The following is a 17,415-nucleotide window of genomic DNA, read 5'->3' on the forward strand; positions in this document are numbered from 1 at the left end:
TACTGAGGATTGAATCTAGGGCCATTCTACCTCTAAGCTCCACCCCCAGCCCTGTTTTTATTTATTTATTTTTATTTTTTTGGTACTGGAGATGGACCCAGGCGGACCCAGGCACATTCTACTTCCGAGCTACACCCCCAGCCCTATTTTTTATCCTTTATTTTGAAACAGGGTCTCACTAAGTTGCAGAGGACCTCTCTAAGTAGCTGAGGCTGTCTTTGAACCTGCAACCCTCCTGTCTCAGCCTCCTGAGTACTGGAATTACAAGCGTGCGCCACCTTGCCTGGCTCCAGCCCTGTTTTATTTTTTATTTTTTGGTACTGAGTACTGAACCCAGAGGTATGCCCCGTTTGAGCTAAATACCCAACCCTATTTATTTTTATTTGGAAACAGGGTCAATAAGTTGATGAGAGTCTCACTACTTGCTGAGACTATCCTCAAACCTCCGAGCCTCCTGTCTCAGCCTCCTAAGTACTAGGATTACAGGCATGTGCTACCATACCCAGCTCTATTTTTTTTTTTTAATTTATTTTGATAGGGTCTTGGTAGGTTGCTGAGGACCTCGCTACATTACTGAGGCTGGCCTCAAACCTGTGACCCCAGGTACCAGGATTACAGGCGCCATGCCCGGCTCGTCACATTTCCCTGAGTGGACCTGTCCGGCTAACTCAGCCAGGACCTTGTATTTTCACAAGCTGATTCACAGCCTCATCTCATACGCAGCGTGTTCATCCCAAGCCTTCGTCCTTCGCAGTCCTCCCAAAGCAGCCAAGGTGGAGGACCGCCCGGGGAGAGGCCACCTGCCCGGGGTGGGTGAGCTGGGTCCACGAAGCCTCGGTGGTGGGCGTTTCCGAGGACCGCCAGCTCTCCGGAAGGGCGTCCAGCTCCCAGGGCTTCACACACCCATTCACGAAAATATAAGCAGAAATTTATAGCAGGAAACTAAAAATAGCTACTGTTGAGTCAGCCCTCTGTTCCCTCTAAACATTCGCTACATGTTTACTCCTCCCGAAGGCCGCCGGCTCCTGGGAATCCTCTTGGCAGGGACTGTTTGTTTGTTTGTTTGTTTTTTGCAGTGAGGGACTGAATCCAGGGGCGCTCCGCCACTGAGCTCAGTTCCCAGCCCATTTATTTCTTTATTTTGGAACTGGGTATTGAACCCAGGGACATTCTATAGCTGAGCTAGGCCCTCAGCCCTATTTTATTTTTTTATTTTAAAACAAGAGTCTGGCCGGGCGTGGTGGCGCACGCTTGTAATCCCCGCGCTTGGGAGGCGGAGACAGGAGGATCGCGCAGGTTCGAAGCCAGCTGTGCGCGCTGACTTAGGAGACCCTGTTTCCAAAAATAAAAAATAGGTCTGGGAGTGTAGCCTAGAGGTAGAAGGGCTTCCAGGAACCCCAGTACCACCACCAAAAAAACAAACAAACAAACAAACAAAAAAAACCCCAAAAACACAACAGAGTCTGGCTAAGTGACTGAGGCTGGCTCCAACCTGTGATCCTTCTATCTCAGCCTCCCAATTACTGGGATTACAGATGTGTGCCACCATACCCTGCTACCCCAGCCCTTTCTTTTCTCTCTGTCTTCCTTCCTTCTTTCCTTCCTTCCTTTCTTTTCTTTTCTTTCTTTCTTTTTTTTTTTTTGTGCTGCTGGGGAATGAACTCAGGCAGGGCCTCACAAATGCTAGGCAGGTACTTTACCACTGAGCTACACCTCCAGCTCTATTTTATTTTTATTTTTATTTGGAAATGGTCTCACTAGATTGCTGAGTCTCATTACTTGCTGCGGCTGGCTGTCCTCAAACCGGTGATTCTCCTATCTCATCCTCCTAAATACTGGGATTACAAGTGTGTACCGCCTCCCCTCCCCCCAGCTCTGTTGGGTTTTTGTTTGTTTGTTTTGTTTTTGGCAGTACTGGGGATGGAACCCAGGGGCATTCGACCTCCGAGCTACACCCTTTTCCCTATATTTTATTCTTTATTTTGAAACGGGGTCTCACTAAGTTGCAGTGGGCCTCACTAAGCAGCTGAGGCTGGCCATGAACCTGTGATCCTCCCGTCTCAGCCTCCCAAGTACTGGAATTACAAATGCGCGCCCCGCTCTGCCGTTTTATATCCCGCAAAAGCCTGCGCTTGGAGAGAGGCCTCCCCACCTGCCTGCCGTCTTACACAGTGAATGCTCTGGAGATGTGTGGGCAAGCAAGACCCGGTCATGCCTGGAGGTTATGGAGACGTGTTTGGCCGTCTGCAAGCCCTCCGTGGATATTGGTTGAATGAATAAGAGGACGTCTTTCTCTGTCTGTATACATGACAGCCGTGTCCACCGGGGGCCCCATGCCTGAAGGTCAGGCCTCCCTGCTTATTGGCCGGCTTATCCCCTCGCTGTAGCAGCCGGAGGAACCTGAGCGTTCTTCCTGTGCTCTGGCCGCCCTCGACCCTCAGTACCTCGCTCCCCTTTCTAGAGGAAGCAGGTGTAGCTACGGCTGGCGTTTGGTGCCTTTGCAAACACCTCCCCTGCTGTCAGGGTGCCAAAGCCACACCCAGGCGGAGCTGGGCTGTTGGCGGCTGTTGCCCGGTCCCCGAGGCAGCAGAGGAGGGCAAAGGCTTGCTAGAGGAGGCGAGGCGAGGCTTCCCCGCCAGCCAGCGAGCCAGGGCGCTGACTGCCGGAGTCTCTGGGGAGGGTTGGGAGTGGGCTGCAAGCAAGGCTGTCTTTCAGGTTCAGCCTCTGCCACCTGCTGGCTCATGGCCGTGGACAAGTGAGTTCCCTTCTCTGACAAAGGTCCTGAGACTGTGTGAGCTCCTGGGCAGAGTTCTGAGCCCGCAGCTCCCGGCCCACAGGGAGCGCCATGACAGTGCTGGGGAGGGAGGCAGGCGGCCGGGCATCGCCGTGCGGGTGGGCGTCTCTGAGAGGGCGATCTCTCGCCGGCAGTGAAGGAGGATAGGAGCCGGCCCCTGTTGGAGGGTTAAGCGGAGCAGTGCATTCTCTGCAGTGCCGCCCTCGGCACACAGGAAGCACAGGTGACGTGTGTTTGCTTGTTCTGGTGTCTGGGGAGTTTCCTTCCGTGGGATTCTGTCTGGCTCCCTGGCATTGTTTAGACGCCTGCTGTGTGCTGGTACCGGCTAGGTTCCGTGGGCTAGACTTGGTCTAGCCCAAATGGCCAAACGATCAAGGCTAGGGCCCCTCCCAGGAAAGGTAGGAGGGTTGGGTGTCTGAGGCCTGGGAAAGGCAAAAGGGCCAGGCAGTTAATCATCAGCCTCCAGCACCAGGATCTGCGGCAAGGAAGCCAATGAGAGGCGGGCTGGGACCTGTGGGCTCACGCTGAGATCTAGGAGGCTAACCTGGAGAGAGCTGGTAGCTCTTCGGGCTGTAGGGTAAGGTTTGTTTATTTACTAACTTATTTTTGTACTTGCTGGGAATTGAATCTAGGAGTATTCTATTCTTCTGCCAAGCTACACTCCCAGCTCTTTATTTTTATATTTATTTATTTATTTTTGCGGGTCTGGGGATGGAACCCAGGAGTAGTCAACCTCCGAGCTACACCCCCTGCCCTATTTTTTATTCTTTATTTTGAAACTGGGTCTCACTGATTTGCAGAGGGCCTCACTAAGCAGCTGAGGCTGTCCTCGAACCAGATCCTCCGGTCTCAGCCTCTCGAATGCTGGGATTACAAGCGTGCACCACCACGTCTGGCCTTATTTTTATTTTCATTTTGTTTTTGTTTTTGAAGTACTGGGATGGATCTTAGGAACATCCTACCTCCAAGCTACACCCCCAGCCCCAGTTTTTATTCTTTATTTTGAAACAGGGTCTCACTGAGTTGCAAAGGGCCTCACTAAGTAGCTGAGGCTGGCCACGAACTACTATCTTCCTGTCTCAGCCTCCCGAATGCTGGGATTACAAGTGTGCACCACCACGCCCGGCTTTTATTTTTTTTTTGGTTTGAAACAGAGTCTCACTAGAGACTGCTCAAAGTCTTACTATATTGCTGGGCTTCTCTTTCCTACATTTCTCCTGTCATAGCCTCTCAGGTACTGGGATTGTAGGAATGTGCCACTATGCTTGACTTTAAATTTTATTTATTTAAATATTATTATTATTTTTGTTGTTGTTTTATGCTGTGCTGGGGATGGAATCAGGGGCATTCTACCTCTGAGCTACAACCCTAGCCTTATTATAAGCAAGGCCCAGACAGGAGGATCATAGGTTCCAGGCCAGCCTCAGTTTCTAAGTGAGGACCCTCAACAATCTGGGGAGACCCTGTTTCTTTTTTCTGGGGGTGGGGGAGTGCCAGATGGCAGTTTTTGTGGCTTTATTTTAGCACACACGCAAAAGCACGCCGTGGTGTCTATTTGCTTTCCTCGCTGCGCAGCCGGGCGCTGGGGTCGGTGGCTCTGATGACCAGCGGTCCTGCTCTTCCACGATGGCTTTGCAGTTCTTGGAGGGGACCTTGTGGGCACTCTCGGCACACTACGGTTGGTGGCACATCAGGGGCCCTTCGAGCTCCTTGGTGTTATAGACCAGGAGCTGCCGGAAGCCGCCGGGCAGCACGTGCGTGGTTCTTCTGTTGCGCCTGTACCCAACGTTGGGCACTAAGATGTGGCCCTTGAGCCGGGCGTGATGGCGCACGCTTGGAATCCCCGTGCTTGGGAGGCTGAGACAGGAGGATCGCGCAGGTTTGAAGCCAGCCTCAGCTACTTAGTGAGGCTCTCAGCAACTTGGTGAGATCCTGTTTCCAAATAAAATATAAAAAAGGTCTGGGAGTATAGCCCGGAGGTAGAAAGCCTCTGGGTTCCACCCCCAGTACCACCAAAAAAAAAAAAAAAAAAAAAAATAGATCTGGCCGTTGTATCGTCTCCGCACCCAGGTGTCAACACCTCTGGGTTTCCGCCATTTCCGCTGAATTTTGACATATCAGTCTGACCGGTGTCGAATGGACTTCTTGGTCCTTTTTTTTTTTTACAATCTTAGGTTTCACCAGAGGCAGCCATTGTGCCGAGCGGGAGATGGCTGCCACCTCTGTAGGCAGCCGAGGAAGACACCCGTTTTCAAAGTAAAAAATAAAATAAGGCTGCAGGTGGAGCTCAGAGGTAGAATGCCTCGGGTTCGCCAGGCATGGTGGCGCACGCTTGTAATCCCCGCGTTTGGGAGGCAGAGACAGGAGGATCCTGCAGGTTCGAAGCCAGCCTCGCTGGCTTCAGAGATCCTGTTTCCAAATAAAAATATAAAAAATAGGTCTGGGAGTGTAGCCTGGAGATAGAAGGGTTTCCAGGAACCCCAGTGCCACCAAAAAAAAAAAAAAAAAAAAAAAAAAAAAGCCAGTCGGGCATGGTGGCGCATGCTTGTAATCCCAGCATTTGGGAGGCTGAGACCGGGGGATCACAGTTTGCGGACAGCCTCAGCTATTTAGTGAGGCCCTCTGCAACTCAGTGAGACCTGGTTTCAAAATAAATAATTAAAAATAGGGCAGGGGTTGTAGCTTGGAGGTCGAATGCCACTGGGTTCCATCCCCAGACCCGCAAAAAAAAAAAAAAAAAAAAAAAGCCTCCGGTTCAACCTCCAGTACCAATAAATACATATTATGTAAATATAAACTCTAGATACCTAGATGTACTTGGAACAAAGATCACAAGGCCTCCTGTGTCCTCTACCTTTGGCTCCCGGGTGCCTTCCTTGCTCTGTGTGCCCACACTGAGCGGTGGGTTCCATCCCCTAGACCTCCTGTCCAGTGGGTTCCATCCCCTAGACCTCCTGTCCTGTGGGTTCCATCCCCTAGACCTCCTGTCCTGTGGGTTCCATCCCCTAGACCTCCTGTCCTGTGGGTTCTATCCCCTAGACCTCCTGTCCAATGGGTTCCATCCCCTAGACCTCCTGTCCTGTGAGTTCTATCCCCTAGACCTCCTGACCAATGGGTTCCATCCCCTAGACCTCCTGACCAATGGGTTCTATCCCCTAGACCTCCTGTCCAATGGGTTCCATCCCCTAGACCTCCTGTCCAGTGGGTTCCATCCCCTAGACCTCCTGACCAATGGGTTCCATCCCCTAGACCTCCTGTCCTGTGAGTTCTATCCCCTAGACCTCCTGACCAATGGGTTCCATCCCCTAGACCTCCTGACCAATGGGTTCTATCCCCTAGACCTCCTGTCCAATGGGTTCCATCCCCTAGACCTCCTGTCCAGTGGGTTCCATCCCCTAGACCTCCTGTCCAGTGGGTTCCATCCCCTAGACCTCCTGACCAATGGGTTCCATCCCCTAGACCTCCTGACCAATGGGTTCCATCCCCTAGACCTCCTGTCCAGTGGGTTCCATCCCCTAGACCTCCTGACCAATGGGTTCCATCCCCTAGACCTCCTGTCCTGTGGGTTCCATCCCCTAGACCTCCTGTCCTGTGGGTTCTATCCCCTAGACCTCCTGTCCAGTGGGTTTCATCCCCTAGACCTCCTGTCCAGTGGGTTCCATCCCCTAGACCTCCTGTCCAATGGGTTCTATCCCCTAGACCTCCTGTCCAATGGGTTCTATCCCCTAGACCTCCTGTCCTGTGGGTTCTATCCCCTAGACCTCCTGTCCAATGGGTTCTATCCCCTAGACCTCCTGTCCTGTGGGTTCTATCCCCTAGACCTCCTGACCAATGGGTTCCATCCCCTAGACCTCCTGTCCTGTGGGTTCTATCCCCTAGACCTCCTGTCCAGTGGGTTCCATCCCCTAGACCTCCTGTCCAGTGGGTTCCATCCCCTAGACCTCCTGTCCTGTGGGTTCCATCCCCTAGACCTCCTGTCCAGTGGGTTCTATCCCCTAGACCTTCTGTCCAATGGGTTCTATCCCCTAGACCTCCTGTCCAATGGGTTCCATCCCCTAGACCTCTTGACCAATGGGTTCCATCCCCTAGACCTCCTGTTCAATGGGTTCTGTTCCCTAGACCTCCTGTCCTGTGGGTTCCATATCCTAGACCTCCTGTCCAATGGGTTCTATCCCCTAGACCTCCTGTCCAATGGGTTCTATCCCCTAGACCTCCTGTCCAGTGGGTTCCATCCCCTAGACCTCCTGTCCAATGGGTTCTATCCCCTAGACCTCCTGTCCTGTGGGTTCCATCCCCTAGACCTCCTGTCCAGTGGGTTCTATCCCCTAGACCTCCTGTCCAATGGGTTCTATCCCCTAGACCTCCTGTTCAATGGGTTCTGTCCCCTAGACCTCCTGTCCTGTGGATTCCATATCCTAGACCTCCTGTCCAATGGGTTCTATCCCCTAGACCTCCTGTCCAATGGGTTCTATCCCCTAGACCTCCTGTCCAATGGGTTCCATCCCCTAGACCTCCTGTCCTGTGGGTTCCATCCCCTAGACCTCCTGTCCAGTGGGTTCTATCCCCTAGACCTCCTGTCCTGTGGGTTCCATCCCCTAGACCTCCTGTCCAGTGGGTTCTATCCCCTAGACCTCCTGTCCAGTGGGTTCCATCCCCTAGACCTCCTGTCCTGTGGGTTCCATCCCCTAGACCTCCTGTACAGTGGGTTCTATCCCCTAGACCTCCTGTCCTGTGGGTTCCATCCCCTAGACCTCCTGTCCAGTGGGTTCTATCCCCTAGACCTCCTGTCCAATGGGTTCTATCCCCTAGACCTCCTATTCAATGGGTTCTGTCCCCTAGACCTCCTGTCCAGTGGGTTCTATCCCCTAGACCTCCTGTCCAGTGGGTTCTATCCCCTAGACCTCCTGTCCAATGGGTTCTATCCCCTAGACCTCCTGTCCAGTGGGTTCCATCCTCTAGACCTCCTGTCCAATGGGTTCCATCCCCTAGACCTCCTGTCCTGTGGGTTCCATATCCTAGACTGCCTTTCCAGTGTGGTAGCCACTAGTGGCTATTCAAATTACTTAAATTGTTGATTTAAAACATAATCTCACATCCCTGGCTCATGTGGCTAGTGGCTGTGGGTTGGATGGCCAGTGTGAACTCTCTGGCATCCCGGGGCTCTGGCCATATGTCCAGAGCAGGGTCGTGGCCTCAGGACCGTGGCATTTGGGCCCCTCTTCCTCTGCGGTGGGGCTGTTCTGGTATAGGATGCTCGGTGGCTTCCCTGGCCTCTACCCACTCGGTACCAGACCTACTTCCCATCCCTGCAGTTTGGACAGCCAAGCCTGTCTCCAGCCAGTGCCATCCTTCCTCCCACTGAGCATCTCTGCACCTATCACTTTTTTTTTTCTTTTTCCTTTTTGCGGTATTGGAGATGGAAATCAGGGGCATTCTACCTCTGAGCAAAACCCCCAGCCCTATTTTTTATTCTTTATTTTGAAACCGGGTCTCACTGAGTTGCAGAGAGCCTCACTAAGTAGCTGAGGCTGGCCGCGAACCGCGATCCTCCTGTCTCAGCCTCCCAGATGCTGGGGTTACAAGCGTGCACCACCATGCCTGGCATCCACATAGTTTATTTTTGGTTTTGTTTTGTTTTTACTATCTCAATTATCTTCATTTATTTTATTTTTTATGATTTTCTTTTTTTAAATTTTTATTGGTGTATTATATTCATACATCATATTGGGGTAAGAACCTTGTGTGGACATACATGTACACATCACCGATTTAACCCCTACCCAATTCCCACCCCTTTCCCTCCCCATCCCTCCTTCCCTTGCTTGGTTTAGTGGTTGACTTCGATATGTTTAAGTACATTGTGTGTTTTAGAGGATTCCACGTAGCTTTTTATGTTTCATTTCATTCTTTCTGGGTCTGCCGAGTGTTCCTTCTGATACCATTGCTTTTGCGGATTCTCTTGCTTTCCCCAAAGTTGGGTCACTGTGTTTTGCTTTATTTGGTGGTGCTGGGGATGGAGCCCAGGGCTTCTCACCTGCTGAGCCGGACCCCAGCCCCTGCAAAGCAAATACTGAGGGAGGGGAGAGGACTTCATCTTGGCTTCAGAGGCCAAGTCCTGGTTACATTAGTTACCTCTCTGCAGAAACATTGTTCCTAGGATATTTGCTTTCTCTTTGCATTTCAGCCAGATTGCCAGAGACCCTTGCTTGTCTGGCAATCCCACTGTCTGCTGTCGGGAGCTTTATTTTAGAGTCAAATCTCACAAAAGGCCACTTTGTGCAGACTAACTTATTTCTAGCCTTACATCTTAACCTAATTGAATGACCATGACGATCAACAGCTGAGAAGGTGGTTTCATGGTTTCTTTTTTGAGCTGGAAGAATAAATTCCAAGAAATAAGATCTATAACTTACTTATAAGATCTTATAATACTATTTTTTTTTTTTTTTTTTTAGTATTGGGGATTGAACCCAGGGGCACTGTACCTCTGAGCTTCACCCCTAGCCCTTGTATGTGTGTGTGTGTGTGTGTGTGTGTGTGTGTGTGTGTGTGTGTGTGTTGGGGTTTTTGAAACAAGGGCTCACTAGGTTGCTGAGAGTCTTACAACATTGCTGAGGCTGCCCTCAAACCTGTGATCCTCCTGTCTCAGCCTCCCAAGTAGTGGGATCACAGATGTGCACCACCATGTTGGGTTTCTGTAACTAATGAAATGCCTGTTATGTGCTAGGTACTATCCTGTACCGTGCGTGTATAAAATACCTCATTCTGAAACTAATTCAGCACGGCAGGACTTACTCTTTGTCACACGGGATCAAAGGCACGCATGCCTGTGTGGAGCAGGCTGGGGTTTCCTCCCGGGTCTGTCCAACTATGAGCTCTGCCTAGCGACAGGGTGCGGTGTTGGGGAGCTGTCAGTTCGCTACCTCAGGATGGTACCCATCTCTCCACTGGCTACCGTGCAGGACGGACGTTTCCTGGTCCTAGAGGTGACAGACGTTTCAGTTTGGGGTTAGGAGACAACAGCTACATCCATGGTCCCTCATCCCAGCTCTAGGAAGCTGCTACTCTGGAGCTCCCCCCACTCGGCAAGTGGCTGGGCAGGAGCTGCCGGGAGGGAGCCCCAGGTACAAACCCAGCATCCGAATCCCATCATCCATGGGAGCCTGACTGCCACCTCCTCTGCTTGGACAGATGTGGAAGAATTTGATTACTTGGAATAAAAAAACAAATAAACAAAAAGTAGTTTTATTTGTTTTTTTTGGGGGGTGGTACTGGGGATTGAACACAGGGGCATTTTACCTCTGAGCTACACCCCTAGTCCTGTTTTATTTTTATTTATTTATTTAGCGATACTGGGGATGGAGCCCAGGGGCCTTCTACCTCCGAGCTACACCCCCAGCCCCATTTTTTATTCTTTTATTTTGAAACAGGGTCTCACTGAGTTGCAAAGGGCCTCACTAAGTAGCTGAGGCTGTCTGTGAACCACGATCCTCCTGTCTCGGCCTCCTGAATGCTGGGATTACAAGCATGCGCCACCAGGCCCGGCTATCTCAAAAGAATTTAGTCCCAGTCCAGGAACTATTTCAACTCCATTCCTATAGCACTGAGAACTGTCACCTGCCCTGGTGGCCTGGGTGGGTGACTCGCCCCTGGAGGAGGGGCGCGAGGCCTTGGACTCCTTCCGGCTTCTGTGTGTGCCTGGCCTCTGCACAACTTAGAAAGTTGGCAGGAGCGAGCTCTTTGAAGCGGTACCTGTCTTTACTGAGCACGCAGCAGCCCATCAGGGGTTTACTGGAACCAGGAGGCTATTTTTAAGACAGCGCATTGTGTTACATCGTGGAAATTTTGAGCGTCTGAGTAGGCAGCCTGCCGCCTGGCCCAGCATCGGGGTTCGGATGCACAGCGCTGCTGGCTCTGCTCTGAACCCCGGCACCCCACCAGGAGCTGGCCTGAGGGACAGGGCAGGAGGAGGGGCCACGGTGGACAAGCAATTATGTAAGTCTGTGCAGGTTTCTGTCGGCTCAGTCTGTATCCCAGGGACTGGCGGGCTGGCACCTGCATCCTCCCAGCCTGTGTGTTTCGGGGCAGGGAGGAGAGCAACTTGGCGTGGGACATTTTTTCTACAGTGTTATGGGGCTCGTAACCCCCCCTCCCACACACACACCTGGTTTATTAGCGCTCGGGAAAGCTAAGCTGCACTGTCAGAGTGGCTCGATGCTGCCATGACCCCGATTCCCAGGCGCTCTGGCTCCCGGGAGCTGGGTGCCGGTGGGTGGTTGATGGACTGCGTTCCCAGGACAGCGGGGCTGGGCCCTGCTGGGGCCTGTGGTGTCCGGGGCCCTCCTCCAGGTTCTCCTAGAAAGGAGAGGTAGGGGTGGAGAGGAAGGAGAGTCCCTCCCCTTTATGTAACCAGCAGGACTCAGCCTGGGGCCATGGAAAGACTGAAATAGACCCACACAGGCTTCTCCTGTCTCCAAACACTTGGGTGTTTGGTTTTGTGTTTTTTCTCATTTGTAAAATGTAAAAAGTACTAACAGTGCTTATTGATATATTTACTCTGTGTGTGTGTGTGTGTGTGTGTGTGTGTGTGAGAGAGAGAGAGAGAGAGAGAGAGAGAGAGAGAGAGGGAGAGAGAGAGAGAGAGAGAGAGAGGGGTAGGTAGGTAGGTAGTAGGGTTTAACCCAGGGTCCTCCGTCCAAGTTATACCACAGTTCTATTTTTTAATTTTTTGTCTTGAAACAGGGTTTTGATGAGTTGTTGAGGGTCTTCACTAAATTGCTGAAGCTGGCCTTTTTTTTTTTTTTGGTGGTACTGGGGTTCCTGGAAGCCCTCCCTCCGGGCTACACTCCCAGACCTATTTTATATTTTTGAAACAGGGTCTCTTACGCCAGCACGGCTGGCTTCGAACCTGCACGATCCTCCTGTCTCTGCCTCCCAAGCGCGGGGATTACAAGCGTGCGCCACCACGCCCGGCTGAAGCTGGCCTTGAACCTCTGATCCTCTGGTCTCAGCCTCCCAAGCACTGGGATTACAGAAAGGCGCCACCACGCGTGGCTAACATATTTACTGCCTTAATTTAAATCTTTTAAATGAATCCTACTTTAGCCGGGCGTGGTGGCGCTCGCTTGTAATCCCTGCGCTTGGGAGGCTGAGACAGGGGGATCGCACAGGTTCGAAGCCAGCCTCAGCTACTTAGTGAGGCTCTCAGCAACTTAGTGAGACCCTGTTTCCAAATAAAATATAAAAAAGGTCTGGGAGTGTAGCCCGGAGGTAGAAAGCCTCTGGGTTCCACCCCCAGTACCACACACACACACAAAAATGAATCCTACTTTTTAAAGTAATCTGAGTCTAGTCATTTATTTGTTTGTCTGGGACTTCTGGTTGTTTGGCCTGGCCACTGAGAAACACTTTCCTCTGAATAAAGTGGTTAGGTGTGGGCGTGGCTTCGAGGATGGGTGTGGCCTTGGCTGTGGGCGTGGCTTTGTGCGGGTGTCTGCCGGCCTGCCTTGCTGTGGGCGTGGCCCCGCCACGTGGATGCGGCCTTATTGTGGGTGTGGCCTTGGCTGTGGGCGTGGCCCCGCCACGTGGATGTGTCCTTATTATGGGTGTGGCCTTGGCTGTGGGCGTGGTCTTGATGGTCTGGGCTTGTCTTCCCCGCAGGTGTTGTGAGTGGCTGCGATGCTGTGGTGGCGGAGAGCCCAGGCCTCGGACTGTCTGGTTGGGACACCCAGAGAAGAGGGATCAGAGATATCCTCGAAATGTTATCAACAATCAGAAGTACAATTTCTTCACCTTTCTTCCTGGGGTATGTGCAGCCAAGGGTTCAAGACCTTTTCTTTCCTTTCCTTTTCTTTTCTTGTTTTTGGTGCTGGCTGGAGATTAAACCCAGGGACATTTTACCTCTGACCCATACCCGCAGCCCTATTTCATTTATTATTATCATTTATTTATTTATTTATTTGTTTTTGCGGGTCTGGGGATGGAACCCAGAGGCATTTGACCTCCGAGCTACACCCCCGGCCCTATTTTTTAATTCTTTATTTTGAAACCGGGTCTCACTGAGTTGCAGAGGGCCTCACTAAGTGGCTGAGGCTGTCCGCTAACCGCGATCCTCCAGGTCTCAGCCTCCCTCCAGGTCTCAGCCTCCCGAATGCTGGAATTACAAGCATGCGCCACCACGCCCGGCATCATTTTTTATTTTGAAATGGGTTCTCATCAAGTTGCTGAGGGCCTTGCTAAATTGCTGAATCTAGCTTTGAACCTGTAAGCCTCCTGTCTCCGCCTCCCACGTACCGGCCTCCCACGTACCGGGATTACAGATGTGCACTGCCACACCAGGCTCCGGACACTTTCTTTTCCCACCACAAATTTATGTGGTAGTGCTGGTCTTACCAGACTTGAGTCCCTGTGGTAGGTTTGTGCACGCCTGTGTCTTCTGTAGATGTCACATTAGCCACTGTTACTCCATTTTCCTTCTCTAGCCTGAGCACCTCTAGCCCGGGCTTGTGGCACACCACCGACACTTAGAACAACTCCACACTTATTTGGTGGATTGGGCCCAAGAATGAAAAACGTATTTGGGGGACCGACCTAGCATTATAACTGAAATGTTAGAAAAGTAATATCAGCGGCGTATAAATGTTTCCCCCTTGTCTTTATGAAACACATACTTGATATAGGAAAATTGGAAAATAAAAATATAGAGAAAAATTAAGAGAAATGTTAGCCAGGGGTGGTGGCGCACGCTTGTCATCTCAGCATCCGGGAGGCTGAGATCAGAGGATCGCGGTTTGCGGACAGCCTCAGATACTTAGTGAGGCCCTCTGCAACTCAGTGAGACCTGTTTCAAAAATAAAGAATAAAAAATAGGGCTGAAGGTGTAGCTCAGAAGTTGAATGCCCCTGGGTTTCATCCCTAGTACTGGAGAGAGAGAGAGGGGGGGGGAGGGGGGGAGGGGGGAGGGGGGAGGTGTGTTAATTTTTAATCCCCTAGCCAGAAGAGGTACACACCTGTAATCAATTCCAGTACTTAGAGGCTGAGATAGAAGGATCACAGTTCAAGGACAGCCTCAGCAACTTAGGCTCTGTTCTATCTATCTATCTATCTATCATCTATTTTTTTTGTAGTAATAGGGATGGAACCCAGAGGCTTTCTACCTCTAGGCTACACTCCCAGACCTATTTTATATTTTATTTGGAAGCAGGGTCTCACTAAGCAGCTGAGGCTGGCTTCGAACCTGTGCAATCCTCCAGTCCTCCAGTCTCAGCCTCCCAAGTACTGGAATTAAAAGCATGCTCCGCCATGCCTGGCGAAGGCTCTGTTTTAAAGGAAAAATGAAAAGGGTTGGGGGTGTAGCTTAGAGGTAGAATGGCATTGTGTTCAACCCCCATTACCAAAAAAAAAAAAAAAAAAAGTTTAATCTGCCACTCCGAAGGCAAAGGAAAGTTCTTTTTTTTTTTGCTTTTGGTGGTACTGGGGTTTCTGGAAGCCCTTCTACCTCCGGGCTACACTCTCAAGCCTATTTTATATTTTATTTGGAAACAGGGTCTCACTAAGTTGTTGAGAGCCTCACTAAGTAGCTGAGGCTGGCTTCGAACCTGTGCGATTCTCCTGTCTCAGCCTCCCAAGCGCGGGGATCACAAGCGTGCGCCGCCACGCCCGGCTTAAAGGCAAGTTCTCTTTGCATTTTTGCTAATAACTGTTTCTGGAGATAAGTTACTGCATCAGCTTCCACAGATTCGTGAATGTGCACTCAGCAAACCTTTCCCCAGCACTCCTCCAAATCATGGATCTCTTTGTATCTAGTACGGCTTTTTTGTTTTTGTTTTTTGGCACTGAGGATTGAGGGGCATTTTACCTCGCATAGCCCTTTTTAATTTATTTTTATTTTTTTAAATTTATTTATTTGTGTGTGTGTCACTGGGCGTTGAACACAAGGGCATTCTGTTTCCAGGGTAAACTCCTGGCCCTATTTTATTTCTTTTTATTTTATTTTATTTTTGCAGTACTGGGGATGGAACCCAGGGGCATTCTACCTCCAAGCTACACCCCCAGCCCTATTTATTATTATTATTATCATTTATTTTGAGACAGGGTCACACTGAGTTTCAAAAGTCCTCACTAAGTAGCTGAGGCTGTTCGTGAACTACGATCCTCCTGTCTCAGCCTCCCAAATGCTGGGATGACAAGTGTGCGCCACCACGCCCGGCTTTTTTTTTTTTTTTTTTTTTAATTTGGAAACAGTGTCTCACTACTTGCTGAGACTGTTCTTGAACCTGCGATCCTCCTCTCTCAGCCCTCCAAGTACTAGGATTACAAGTGTGCACCAACCTGCACACTTAACTCTCAAACAGGGTCTTGCTAACTTGCTGAGGCTAAGGCCGGGCGTGGTGGCGCACACTTGTAATCCCCGCACTTGGGAGGCTGAGACAGGAGGATCGCGCAGGTTCAAGCCAGCCTCAGCTACTTAGTGAGGCCCTGTTTCCAAATAAATTATAAAATAGGGCTGAGGGTATAGCCCGGAGGTAGAAAGCCTCTGGGTTCCACCCCCAGTACCACAAAAATAAATAAATAAATAAATAAATAAATAAATAAATAAATAAATAGATAGCTGAGGTCAGCCTCAAACCTGCCGATCCTCCTGCCTCAGCCTCCCAAGTACCAGGATTACAGGTGCGCCTGGTTTATCTTCCTTTCTGATTCAAGCTTACATGAGCAGTTCCTACTAAAACAGCTTCCTAAACAATAGTTCCAGTTGCCTGCCTGCACTTAAATATATATAGTTTTTTTTATTGTCTATGAGTGGTAGGGTGCTGGGGACTGAACCTAGGGGCATTCTACCTCTCCAAGGTATATCCCCAGCCCTATTTTACTTTTTATTTGGAAAGTATGGTCTCCCAAAGTTGCTGAGAGCCTCGCTAAGTTGCTGTCTGTGAACCTGCGATCCTCCTGTCTCAGCCCCTTAAGTCCTGGGATTACAAGTGTGAGCCACCTCACCTGGCTCAAGATAGATCGTCCAAGAAATAAAACCTGGCAGACATAGTTGGTGTTCGTGTGTGCCCCTCTCAGTTGGATACTTCCCGAGGAACTACTATGCTGAATCGGGTGTTTCCAGTTTCCATGCGTATCTATCATTATTCGCTTATTTATTTTTGGTACTAGGGATGGAACCCAGGGGTGTTCTCCCTCCGAGCTATAGCCCAGCCCTATTTTTTTTATTCTTTATTTGGAAACAGGGTCTCACTGAGTTGCAAGAGGCCTCACTAAGTCTGCGAACCTCCTGTCTCAGCCTTCTAAATACTGGGATTAGTGTGTGCCACCACGCCCGGCCATGCATATTACTATTTACTTTTTTTTTTGGTACTGGGGATGGAACCCAGGGGCATTCTACCTCCAGTCCTATTTTTTTTTTTTTATTCTTTATTTTAAAACAGGGTCTCACTGAGTTGCAAAGGGCCTCACTAAGTCGTAGCTGAGGCTGTCCACGAACCACGATCCTCTTGTTTCAGCCTCCCAAATGTTTGGGATTGCAAGTGTGCCACCACGCCCGGCCTATCACTATTTACTTTTGCAAAAGAAAAAAAAAAATTTGTGTGTGGTACTAGGAATTGAACCCATGGGCATTGTACCTTTGAGCTACACTGCTCGCCCTATTTTATTTTTAATTTTGAAATAGGGTGTCACTAGGTTGATGAAAGTCTCACTACTTGCTGAGGCTGTCCTCGAGCCTGTGATCCTCCTGTGTCAGCCTCCCAGGTACTGGGGTTACAAGGTGTGCCACCATACTCAGCTTGCAAATCAGCATCTTTTACTAATCATGTATGTCTTTGTAAGTAATCTATGGGACTGTTTAAATTTTATGTGCGGAGTAGCATGTAAGTCACACCCTTGCATAGGATTTATTTTTTGCTGTGTGTGTGTGTGGTACTGGGGATGGAATACAGGAATATTCTACCTCCAAGCTACACCCTCAGCCCTATTTTTTTTTTTTTTTTTTTTAGGTACTGGGGGATAGAACTCAGAGGCATTCCACCCCCAAGCTACACCCCTATTTTTTATCCTTTATTTTGAACCAGGGTCTCAATGAGTTGCAGAGGGCCTCACTAAGTAGCTGAGGCTGTCTGCAAACCTGGATCATCCCATCTCAGCCTCCCGAATGCTGGGATGACAAGCGTGCCCCCCAGGCTGGCTAGGAATGTTTTTAAGTGCGATTCGTTTCCCACCTAAAACCTCCCCAGCCTGCTCCCGCAGACCCTGGAGCCGCCTCCTTTGTCCCCCAGGTGCTGTTCAACCAGTTCAAGTACTTCTTCAACCTGTACTTCCTGCTCCTCGCCTGCTCCCAGTTTGTTCCTGAAATGCGACTCGGAGCGCTCTACACCTATTGGGTTCCTCTGGTGAGTAGGTCGCTGTGCGTCAGGAGGTTTGTAAACAGCGGGTCCCTTGTGGCCTCCCTGAGCGTCGGGCTGGGCATGGCCCTGTGGGCGACTCCAGCGTTGCTGCAGGTCAGACATGCTGAGATCAAACTCTGCCAGCCCCGTGCCAGCCAGCTGAGGCTGTCTTTTTTTTTTTTTTTGGTGGTACTGGGGGTGGAACCCAGGGGCTTTCTACCTCCGGGCTATACT

General features: G+C 50.4%; 1 protein-coding gene across 1 annotated transcript in view; it reads left to right on the forward strand.

Moving 5' to 3' along the window:
* ATP9A (ATPase phospholipid transporting 9A (putative)) overlaps nt 1-17,415 on the forward strand; it is a gene marked incomplete at both ends in the record, with an annotated part of 110,876 nt that overhangs the window by 12,989 nt on the left and 80,472 nt on the right. Inside the window, 2 exons of the mRNA XM_080716671.1 lie at nt 12,455-12,599; nt 17,074-17,187. Coding sequence (XP_080572797.1) covers nt 12,455-12,599; nt 17,074-17,187 — 259 coding nt within the window. The remainder of the gene's footprint in view (nt 1-12,454; nt 12,600-17,073; nt 17,188-17,415) is intronic.

Source organism: Muscardinus avellanarius (genome assembly GCF_963383645.1).
Source record: "Muscardinus avellanarius genome assembly, chromosome: 19".
NCBI classification, from domain to species: Eukaryota; Metazoa; Chordata; class Mammalia; order Rodentia; family Gliridae; genus Muscardinus; species Muscardinus avellanarius.